At 45.8% G+C, this 12,373-nt stretch overlaps 1 protein-coding gene across 1 annotated transcript in view; it reads left to right on the forward strand.

Moving 5' to 3' along the window:
• Nucleotides 1–9,024: 9,024 nt before the first annotated feature.
• The window catches only part of NBN (nibrin), a 59,999-nt gene continuing 56,650 nt past the window's right edge, over nt 9,025–12,373 (forward strand). The window contains exons 1-2 of the mRNA XM_052651828.1: nt 9,025–9,074; nt 10,984–11,114. Coding sequence (XP_052507788.1) covers nt 9,038–9,074; nt 10,984–11,114 — 168 coding nt within the window. The 5' untranslated portion in view covers nt 9,025–9,037. The remainder of the gene's footprint in view (nt 9,075–10,983; nt 11,115–12,373) is intronic.

Here is a 12,373-nt window from a genome sequence, read left to right on the forward strand (position 1 = left end):
TCTTAGACACTGTATTAATGATTATAATTGTAAAAACTCTTGCTTGGGAGCCTGTTCCTCCGCAACAATATATCTCCCCCAAAATCATGTTGCATAGAACATGTTCCTTCTAGCTAATCTTGTACTGAAATTATTTCAGGATGTGTGGCTTGGGAAAGGGTCCAGTGGAATTTGTAGTCTTGAAGTGTTCTTTTTATCCATTCTCTGCAGCCAGTTGAAAAGTATATAATGCCCTAGCCACTTCCAGGGCCTTTTGCTGGAGGAGTTTTCTATCTTTTCACTTTAATAAAACTTTGCTGCACAAAAGACTGAGACTGTGTCTTTGCCTCCGGAGTGAAAATTTCTCCTTCAGAGACCACAAACTCGATGTCAACCACTGCAAATTATCACTAGTGTTAAAAAAGAAAAAAAGCCCTGCCAATGCAAAAGACGCAAGAGATGTGGGTTCTATCCCAGAGTCAGGAAGATCTCCTGGAGGTGGGCATGGTAAGCCACTCCAGAATTCTTGCTTGGAGACACCTATGGGTAGAAGAGCCTGTGAGAGAGTTAGGAAGAAAGGCCAGGAGTCTCCAAACGGAGGAAATAGGCTGCAAGTGTTAGACATTTTTAATTTCTCTTAAGCGGCAGGAGGAAACAAACTAGTGTTATATTTTTCCCCTTCGCTCAGTTCAGTCCAGTTTAGTTGCTCAGTCGTGTCCAACTCTTTGCGACCCCATGAACCGCAGCACACGTGGCCTCCCTGTCCATCACCATCTCCTGGAGTTTACCCATACTCAAGTCCATACACATTTAAAAAGAGTTTCTCTTAAAATTCTGTATTGTCATAATGACACCTGGTTCTACCTGAACTTAACTTTTCTCAAACCTTGAACTAACCAATGTATTTTTCTTACGGAAATGTTTGTTTTAGGCTATGTTAAGGTACTATGCATTTACCCTAGACTCTGTCTTCAAGTAGGTTCGCCTAAAGGCTCAGAACCAACTTGACAAACCAGTATGTTATACATTGTTCTCTTAATCTATGTTAATGAAACTATATATTTGTATGGAAATCTGCCTATCTTCCAGATTTATGTCAATCGTGTTATGGCCTGGGATGACTCACCTGATGCCAATGTTATCTCAAAATGCATGTTGTGGGTGAGGGGTCTGGTGCCATTCTCTGAGTTTTGACACATTTTCTTTCTCTAATTAGCAGACTGCTAGGCAACCCACTCCAGTACTCTTGCCTGGCAAATCCCATGGATGGAGGAGCCTGGTAGGCTGCAGTCTATGGGGTCGCTAGAAGTCGGACATGACTGAGTGACTTCATTTTCACTTTTCACTTTCACGCATTGGAGAAGGAAATGGCAATCCACTCCAGTGTTCTTGCCTGGAGAATCCCAGGGACGCAGGAGCCTGGTGGGCTGCCATCTCTGGGGTCTCACAGAGTCGGACACGACTGAAGTGACTTAGCAGCAGCAGCAATAGCTATGTAACATCTGGCTAAAGACTAGCAGGGGGCACTCTTTCTGCCCCCTTCTGATGCCTATGTCAGAGCTTTTCTGTCTCTTTTATACTTCAATATAACTTTATTACACAAAAGCCCTGCACAGTCAAGCCTCGTCTCTGGCCCCGGTGTGAAAGAATCCCGGAGTCTTTCATGGCTCAGCAATAACCTTTCACCTGGAGCGCTACAGTCCATAAAGTTGCAAAGAGTTGGACATGACTGAAGCAACTTAGCAGGCACGCAAGGAGTATTAAGAAAAGAGCTTGTACCAGCATGGTACAAGTAGAACTGGACAGGATGGATAGACTCCCCAGTATTTAACTCCTGATTAGATGACAGTGCTTCCCAGGTGGAGCAGTGGTAAATAATCTGGCTGCCAATGCAGGAGGAAACAGACAGAACAGGCTCCATCTTGAAAGCAGGACTCCATCTTGGGCCAGACTGTGGACTTTGAGCTATACGCCCACCATCTATGGAAATGGCACACCAACTGGAAAACCAGACCCCACGGAAGGAAAGCCCCAGGGCTCGTACCTAGACTCTCCTAGTCACCTAAAAGAATATCCTAATTATCTGTGTAACTGAATAGAATCATAAATTCTATTATGCTTATTGGGGTATGACCACAGGCCTATGGATAATCGTCCACCGTTAGCTACCTAGGCTTAAGGCATATGAATCACAGGTTAACTTTGATGGTATCTTTCTTTTTCTTTGATCCTTTGTGTAAAGTTTTCACAAAAACTGGTCAGAGTCCTTGGCTAAGAGGAGACTCTGCCTTGGGTAATAAACTGCACTCCAACATCTGCATTGTCCTTCTGAGTGAGTTTGTTTCCCAGAATGCGTGGCTACAAAATTTGCTGCATTGGCCGGAAAACTCCTCACTTTGAGGAGACAAGTCCCATTTGAGACTACTCCAAGGCCTTGTGGCTTGAATCTTCTAGAGGGGGTAAGGCGCCTCGCCCTTCTGGAAGGATTCTGTTTCTCAACGCCCGGACCTTTCACGTTAGCAGGTGGTGGATGGCAGCAGGGGAACTGAGCGCTCAGGTGAGGAGGAACCCACCCGGTAGGGTGGAAGAGGGGGCCTGATCACCTCCCTGGGAGGGACTAGAAGGAGCAGGACCCACAGGAGCCTGGAATAGGCCGGCGGCGATTGCTTGGTACACAGGTCAATGAGTGTGTTAGGGCTTACGAAGGAAATTTGAGAAGGTCATAGGAGGTGGTGTCCACGCCTTTGTGGGGAAAATTATTACCAAGCAATTGCCAGGGGATTGTTAGAAGAAGAAACTTGGTCTTTGTGTGCTCATATTCTGCCCTCCCCAAGGAGGTGTCCCATCTGCTGTGAAATTCTTGACCCCCTCGGAATTGTCAGGCTAGAAGAAGGGGGGTACATAAGTGAGCACGAATTGGCTTTTCTGGAGATGGCCTGGGACGTGGAATATTTATTTTATCTGTGTTTTCATCTGCACCTGATAAAGCCCACTAAGGCAGATGGACTTTAAAAGTTAAGGAAGAAACAGTCCTGGACCACGTGTTGTCCTGGTTCAGCCATGCCAACTGGCAGGTGAAGACACGCCAATCCCCCTTCTCCCTCTGGGATCTGGGAGGTAAGGCTCTTTTTACCCCAATTAGGAAGGAGGTGGAATGGCAATTTGAGTGGAAATTAAATTTCCACTCCTTTCATTGAGTGGAAATATCAGAAGTACATAGGGTACCAAGAACTTCGTAGACAGAACGAAAAGGAAAAGTAGAAGAAGGCTCAAGAAGGTAAGAAAGATGGGAGAAAATTAATCTAAGGCAACTGCATTGGAGTGCATGATTAAAAATTTAAGGAAGAGACTTGGAGGAGACTATGGGGTGAAGATGATGCCTAACCACCTCCACATACTCTGTGAGGTCAAATGGCCCCCTGTGGAAGTAGGGTGGCCACCAGAGGACACCATGAATTTAAAAATAGTGGAAGCAGTCTATACAGTAGTCACAGGAGAGCTGGGACACCTGGATCAATATCTGTATATTGGCTCATGGCTAGGGTTAGCTCAAGACCCTCCTCCTTGGACGAGCTTCTGTATCCAGAAGGGAAAGAGAAAAATATTAATGGCATGAAAATTGAAAGATGATAAAAAAGAAGTTCTACAGGATTTGGACGAGGATGACTTGCCCCCTCCCCCATACTGGATGATGACACACCCGCCGCCCAGTGCTCCATCAGGACCAGAGGCCGCCTTAATGCCCGATCCAGGGCCAGGTGAAGCTCCTGCAGCAGCTGCTGCTCTGCTGCCAGCTCTCCTGGAGATCGTAGAGCCGCCGTTTCAGTAGGCTCCGATCCCAGCGATGGAGACCTCTGGTCAACGCCCCCAAGATTCCACCTCAGCTGGACCTCCTAGATTGTATCCACCTCTCCTGTAAGTACTGATGAGAAGGGGGAAGAAAACACAGGAATTAGACAGAGGCAGCGTTCCACCAAGGAGCAGGGGGAAAGAACCCCACTACAGATGCCCCTCAGAGAGCTACAACAGCCTCTGTTTCAGGACGCATGTGGGCACTACCATCAGCCCCCTGTAGCCTATTACTGAAGTGAAGTGAAGTGAAGTCGCTCAGTCGTGTCCAACTCTTTGCGACCCCATGGACTGTAGCCTACCAGGCTTTTCCGTCCATGGGATTTTCCAGGCAAGAATACTGGCGTGGCTTACCATTTCCTTCTCCAGGGGATCTTCCCGACCCAGGGATCAAACCCGGGTCTCTCGCATTGGAGGCAGGTGCTTTAACCTCTAAGCCACCAGGGAAGCCCCATTATTACCAGCCATTTTTCTCCACGGATATATTAAACTAGCAGAGACACACTCCACTATACTCGGGGAAGCCACAATCCACGATTAGGCTAATAGAGACTATTTTTCGAACACACTGCCCTACAGGGGATGACATAATCCAACTACTAGTCTCCTTTTTCAGCACTGAGGAAAGACACAGGGTCCTAACTGAGGCCAGAAAATGGTGAACAGAAACGGCACCTGAGGGTACTGAAAACCCGCAGTGGTGGGCAGAACCAGCCACCCCTGATGACAGGCCCAGTTGGGACTGTAACACAGAGGGAGGGAGGGGCCACCTGGAGAGATATCCCGGCTATTTTACAAGGCCTCAAGAGCGGGGCCGGAAACCTATGAGTATGGCAAAACCCTCCGAAGTGATTCAGAGGGAAACTGAATCACCCTCTGAGTTCTATGACTATGCGAGGCCTATAGACTTTATACGCCAATAGATCCAGAGGCCGCTGGGTCTCAGATGCTGATAAATGCAGCCTTTGTTCCTCAAGCCTGCCCTGAAAATGTCAGATGGGGGGCATCAGGTGACTCATGAATTTTTATACACCCCTAAATGCCCAGTACCTTTGTTGGGAAGATACTTACTGTCTTAACTGGGGGCACAAGTGACCTTCCCCCCGGCCTCCACGAAAGACTCACTCTTTGAGTGGGCTCAACCACCTATTTACTCTCCTTCTCAGTAACCCCTCAAGATGAATGGAGGTTGCACCATCTCCTGGAAGGGAAACTAGACTGGCTAAACAGTAGAGAGAGAGAGACAGAGAGAGACAGAGATAACTCAACAATTCCCTGAGGTCTAGGCAGAAGACAACCCCCCTAGGCTTGCAAAACAACAAGTCCCAGTGGTAACAGAACTCAAACCTGACACAATTACATCAGCACTCACCTTGGGCCTGCCAGACCTTGATAAGCCGTTTACTCTTCACGTGACTGAAAAGGACAAAGGTGGCTATGGGAGCGTTGACCCAGACTATGGGGGCATGGGACAGACCAGTGGCTTATCTCCTGAAACGGCTGGACAATGTTGCCACTGGGTGGCTGGGATGCTTATGGGCAGTTGCTGCGGTTGCCTTACTGGTCCGGGAGGCAACCAAGCTGACTTTGGGCCAAGATTTGATCATAAAATTCCCACATGAGGTCAACACTCTCCTGCGAGGGGACCCCCATAAATGGCTGTTGACATCTTGGATTACTCAGTACCAGGGACTATTACCCCATGTTACTATTGAGCCTTGTCAGGCTCTGAATCCAGCCACTCTCCTTCCTGTGGGTGAAGGTGCGCCTTCACATGACTGCAAGGAAATCCTAGAAGAAGTTTATGCTAGCAGACTTTTCTTGAGAGACCTGCCAATCCCGGACCCAGATTGGGTCCTGTACACCAATGGCACCAGCCTGGTGAAACAAAGACCATGACTGTTGGGATATGCAGTAGTGATGGAAGAAACCATCGTTGAGGCTAGCTCTCTGCCATCACACTGGTCTGCTCAACGGGCTGAACTATACGCTCTAATCTGGGCCCTCCAGCTGTCAAAAGGTAAGAAGACAAACGTTTACACAGACTCCAGGTATGCTTTTGCCACACTACAAGTACACGGGGCTCTGTATAAGGAGAGAGGCTTTTTGACAGTTAGTGAAAAAGATATTAAAAATAAGGAAGAAATTCTGACCCTATTAGATGCTGTCTGGGAACCAGGAAGGGTCGCAGTCATACACTGCCGAGGACATAAAAAAGAGGATGCCTCCCAGGCTCAGGGAAACAGACTGGCAGATAAAACCACTAAACAAGCAGCTGAGGGCTTGGGGGTGACAAGTGAAGCCCCTATTAGAGCTCTCATATTGGCAGAGCTGCCTGAGCTAACACCGGACTCTCCAAAATACGCTGAAGCCCAAAACCAACTAGCCAAAGCAGAAGGGGCCATTGAGACTGAAAAGGGATGGTTGGAGTTGCCAAGTGGCAAATTATTGGCACCGGAGGAGCTGGCACCCACTCTGTAAACCAAACACACCACGCGACCCACCTAGGCCATGATAAACTGGAAGAGCTAATTTGAAAATATTTCTTGGTTCCCCGCCTCCCTTCCGTATGCAGGACAGAATCTCAGAACTGCACTACCTGCTCACAGGTCAATGCTACCTCTTGGCACGGACGGAAACCTCCGGGGATTCAGCTGAAAGGCACACTACCCTTTGAACCTGGAAGTGGACTTCACTGAAATGAAACCTCACTGAAACTACTGTTACCTGCTGGTCATGGCATATACGTTTTCAGGATGGGTAGAAGCTTTTCCTACCCAGACTGAAAGAGCATTAGAAGTAGCCTGGTGCCTGCTTAGAAAGATAGTTCCCAGATTTGGATTTCCCACCAGCACTGAATCGGACAAGGGCCCGGCTTTTGCAGCTGATTTAGTACAAGTAAGCACAACTTTAAACATCAAATGGAAACCACACACTGCATATAGGCCCCAGAGTTCTGAGATGGTGGAACAAACCAACTGGACACTTAAAGAGACAGTCTCCAAGTGGATCATAGAAACTGACTGCTCCTGGATGGACTTGCTTCTGATGTTTCTGCTCAGACTCAGGATGGCCCCATGGTCCCATGGCTATTCTCCATACGAAAATTGTGTATGGGAGGCCCCCTCCGAAAATAAAACAGGTGTCAACAAATTTGCCTCAGGTAAGGGGAGATGAGATTTCACAGCACATGGAACAACTGGGTAGGGTAATAAATCAGGTAACTAAGTTTGTACAAGAAAGGGTGCAGTTCCCCCTTGGGGAACAGATTCACAAATTTGTGCCCAGTGATCAGGTGTGGGTCAAGGAATGGAAACAGGACTCCTCGGCCCCACATTGGGAGGGTCCATATACTGTTGTTCTAACCATCCCTACGACAGTTAAAGTTGCAGGTGTCACTCCCTGGATCCACTACATGAGGGTGAAGAAAGCATACCACACAGACCCAGAGAACGCCAAACGGACTACACAAAAGGACCCCACTGATCCCCATGAAACCAAGATCATCTTAAAAAAGAAGAAGAGATGAAGCTCTACAATCAACTGCTGCTACAAGGACTTGCCAGTATCATCTTGGGGACTAACCATAATTTCAGCACAAAGAGGGACCTGTGCTATAATTCAAGTTAAATGTTGTGTATATATCCCTGATTTATCTGGCAATGTATCAGCTGCTTTAGATGACATGAAAAACCAGGTAAAAGGAATGTCAAATGAAAACATTCCTTTTTGGACTTCAGTCCTATCTTGGGTGAAGGGTGATTGGTGGAAAACTGTATTTACCATTGTTACAGTTGCCTTGATAGTTCTGCTTTGTGGACCCTTTATTTTACAATGTATTATGAACTTTGTAACCCAAAGGTTGGTGTCGTTCTCCCAAACTGGCAGTCGGAGAGCCAGGGTCCAATATGAATGACGCTCATACTATGAATTAAGAGCTTCAAGAGGGGGAATGAAGGAGGAAACAGACAGAACAGGCTTCATCTTGGGCCGGACTGTGGACCTGGAGCTATATGCCCACTATCTATGGAAACGACATACCAACTGGAAAACTAGACCCACCAGAAGGAAGAGCCCCAGGGATCATACCTAGACTTTCCCTCACCTAAAAGTATACCCTAATTATCTGTGTAAGCGAATAGAATCATAAATTCTAGTATGCTTATTGGGGTATGACCACAGATCTATTGATAATTGTCCACTGTTAACTACCTAGGCTTAAGGCATATGAATCACAGGTTAACTCTGACTGTATCTTTCTTTTCCTTTGTTCAGACTAGTTTCAGGGAATTTGGGGAGCTGGGTGTGGGCATATACACTTAGGGCATATAAGGTTTTCACAAAAAACTGGTCGGGGTCCTTGGCTAAAAGGAGACTCTGCCTGGGGCCCGCCGGTGTAATAAACTGCACTCCACAGCTGCATTATCCTTCTGAGTGAGTTTGTTTCCCGGAATGCTTGGCTACAACAGCAAGAAACACTGGTTTGATTCCTGGGTTGGAAAGATCCTCTGGAGTAGGAAACGTCAACCCACTCTAATATTCTTGCTTGGAAAGTTCCATGGATAGAGGTACCTGGTGGGCTACATAGAGTTCACGGGGTTGCAAAGAGTTGAACGGGGACTGAGCATGGAGTCACGAACATGAGCAGATGAAAGTACAACATTAAGAAGCAGACAAGTTAGGAGAAGTTTATTTGTGCTTGGAGAAGAGTAAAAATAATGACTTTATTTTGGGTGAAATTCTTATATTCACCGTAATTACCATCATCATTAGGATCCATATCAAGGAGTGACTGCAATTTAAGAAATTGCAAAAGCAAGAAACTACATAGCTGGTCACGACGTTAATATGTTTAATTAGAAAGTCTGTTTAGATTGCTCTGAAGCTGATTTTTAAAATTAACTTACATTCACAAGCGGGGGGGGGGGGGGGGAATCAATAATCGTGTGGATTCCTTGAAGACCTTAAAATGGAATCCTAGACAGCACGTTTCGATATAGAGCGGCTATTCCTTTCCTAACCACCGGGTGGCAACCAAGTGCCAATGTCACTCTCGTGTCTGTCCCTACCCTTTTTGAGGCGGGCGCGGCTTCCGGGTCTCTGGGCTTCCGGGCTCCCTGAGCGCGCACGTTGCAGTCTCTGCCGCGCCTATCTGTCCGCAGTGTGGTCAGCTCCCGCACGTTGGCCGGACTCTCGGGGACCTAGGCCCATGTGGAAGCTGGTCCCCGCCGCGGGCCCTGCCCGAGGTAAGGCCAGAAGGTGTAAGCGCGGGGGCCCGATTTCCCGAGAGCAGCTGCGGCGGGCGAGGGGTTTGCGGAGCGCACTTCCGGTCCGTCGCCGCCTCCTCCGCCGCCTTCCCGCGCTGCCGCCCGTCGCGCGCTGAGAGGCGGCGGGAGCCGGTGGGCGTGAGGCCCCGCGCGGTCTTCCAGGCTGGCTGGTGCTTGCGAACCCGGCTTTGGCCTGGCGGGTGGGTTAGGCGTGGGGCGCTCGGCCGCTCAGTGACCGCCCGGGTCCTTTCCGTCCGGTCGGCCGCCCCACCTGGCGGGCCCGGCTCGGGGCCGGGCTTCGATGATGCGCCCCATCGAGCCATGGCCGGGTACCCTGTTGTGACAGCTAGTGTTTTCAAGCTTTTGAGGAAACGCCCAGAATACCTTGACAGAGGCTACAGGACCTTGGCGACACTGTTTTGAGCACGTCGTTTATTTTTGTTGGGAACCACGGAGATGACGTGTCAATGGCAACTACGGGAAAACAGTTTCGATTTTGTTTCCGAGCTTTTTTTTTTAACCTTTTTGTCATCAGAACAACTGAGGAAGTTTTTTTGTTTTTTCCTCTTTTGCATTTCTAGCAATGGAAAATGGAAATTGCATGTAAATTGGTTGCCTAGAATGTGTAAGCCCTTGTTAGTTGGTAGCTAAGCAGGTGTAGCCTACGATTGGTCTTGCCCTTAGGAAGTTTACATTGTGATTGAAAAAAAAAGATCTAGGTAGAAGCTAAAAGGACCGGCAGTGTAAGGCAGTATGGAGAGGGCCAAACGAATGGTAAGGAAAATAAATACTGTAATACTGTAAGTAATAAATATTATAAAGACTCAAAGATAAAGGCGCTTTGTGGATTTGGAGCATTGCAGAGATAGAACATAAACTGTGATGGACAAGTTTCCATTAACATTTGTAGCCTATGGCTGGCTTTTTGAGTTCGCGGAAGAAAAATGTCCCTAGTGCCAGTGGGTAGCATTCTTAACTTTCAGAGGATCTTGAACTCTTTTCAGAATGTAATGGAAGCTATGGGGTGCCATCCTTCTAGGAAAAATGTGACTAAACCAACCGCAAAAGTGTTTTGTTGAAAGACTCCACTCTAGGTTAAAAATCTGTTTGACAAAATATAATCTAAGCCTGGTCAAGGCTTACTTGGACTCTTGTGTAATTTAGCTGCCCTAATCACCCTACCACTCCAGTGGTCCCAGACTAAAGTCTACTAGTCTTCAACATACATGCTGTTCCACCAATTTGTGATTTACAAATTTTTTAAATTTTGTTCCAAAAGTTACCATTGTTCTTCAACATATATGCCGTTCCACCAATTTGTGATTTACAAAATTTTTAAATTTTGTTCTAAAAGTTACCCATTGTTCTAAGTTACCTTTAATATAAAGAAATTCCCAAAATTATGCACTTGAACCGGGTTTGGAGTTTTCTTGCAGTGATCTATATATTATTTACTCTTCATCCAATACCACGCTTTTTAACTGCTATCACTTTGTGGGATATTTTGCCACCTGGTAGAGAAAGTTCCCCTAATATTTACATTTTTCTGAACAGTTTTTCACATATTTTTCTTTCAGAATTTTGAATTTGTTTATCAAGCGCCAGAGTATTTTGATTTCATTTAGTAATGCATTAAATTTATAAGTTAATTTGGGCAAGCACTGATAATTTTCAAAATTATTTTCTCTTTAGAAAAGTGGTGGAGCATTCTGTTTAGATTTGCCTTCTTCAGTGAAGCTTTAATAGAAAACATGTTTGATTTCCATAAAGTTGGTTATTAGCATTTAAATAGCAAAATAAAATATTTAAATTTTGCCATACCTATGTCTAATTACATGTTTACATATATGTGTATCTGTAAGTTTACTTTTTAAAAAAATTCTCTTAGAACCATACAGACTTTTGACTGGTGTTGAGTACATTGTTGGAAGAAAAAACTGTGGCATTCTAATTGAAGATGATCAGTCGATCAGTCGAAATCATGCTACATTAACTGCTAACTTTTCTGTAACCAACCTGGTAAGTCACTATTTCATTTGCTGACAGGGAATTGAAGTCACGAAAGACTACCTTGGCATATATGTAAGAGAGAGTTTTGGAGACTTTTCATTTTATAGGACTGTTTTCTTTAAATGTTAGCAAAATGAAATATGTTTTGGCAGTGGTGCTGGTGGTATTTGTTTATTTTGAGATTTGAAGTTTCTGTTTCAGTATTTTACTCTTGGCTTTAGTGATTTAGAAACTCAAATGAAGTAGACCACGTTTATATTTACTTGAACACTTACTGAGTGATTTTTGTTGTTGTCGTTGTTCAGTTGCTAACTCATGTCTGACTCTCTGCATCTGCATAGACTGCAGCATGCCAGCCTCCCCTATCTTTCACTGTCTCCCAGAGTTTGCTCAAATTCCTGTCCATTGACTCAGTGATGCTGTCTAACCCTGTCATCTCCCATCCCCTTCTCCTTTTCCCTTCAGTCTTTCCCAGCATCAGCGTCTTTTCCAATGAGTTAGCTCTTCACATCAGGTGGCCAAAGTATTGGAGTTTCAGCATCAGTCCTTCCAATGAATATTCAGGGTTGATTTTCTTTCAGGTTGACTGGTTTGATCTTGCAGTCCAAGGGACTCACAAGAGTCTTCTCCAGCACCATAATTCGAAAGCATCCATTCTTTGGTGCTCAGCCTTCATTAGGGTCCAACCCTCCCATCCCTACATGACTACTAGAGAAACCATAGCTTTGACTAGGTAGACCTTTGTTGGCAAAGTGATGTCTCTGCTTTGCGATAATACAGTGCCTAGTTCTGTCAATACCTTTCCTTCCAAGGAGCAAGCATCTTAATTTCATGGCTGCAGTCATCATACACAGTGCTTTTTCAGCCTAAGAAAATAAAGTCTGTTACTGCTTCCACTTTTTTTGCATTTGCCATGAAAGGATGGGTTTGGATGCCATGATCTTAGTTTTTTGAATGTTGAGTTCCAAGCCAGCTTTTTGACTCTCCTCTTTCACTCTCATCAAGAGGCTCTTTAGGTCCTTTTCACATTCTGCCATTAGAGTGGTATCATCTGCATATTGAGGTTGTTGATATTTCTCCTGGCAATCTTGATTCCAGCTTGTGATTCATCCAGCCTGACATTTTGGATGATGTATTCTGCATAGAAGTTAAATAAGCAGGGTGACAGTGTACAGCCTTGTACTGCTTTCCCAGTTTTGAACCCATCAGTTGTTCCATGTCTGGTTCTAATGTCCGGTTGTTTTTTGAAACACATACAGGTTTCTCAG

This window comes from Budorcas taxicolor, chromosome 14 (assembly GCF_023091745.1).
Source record: "Budorcas taxicolor isolate Tak-1 chromosome 14, Takin1.1, whole genome shotgun sequence".
Taxonomy (NCBI): domain Eukaryota; kingdom Metazoa; phylum Chordata; class Mammalia; order Artiodactyla; family Bovidae; genus Budorcas; species Budorcas taxicolor.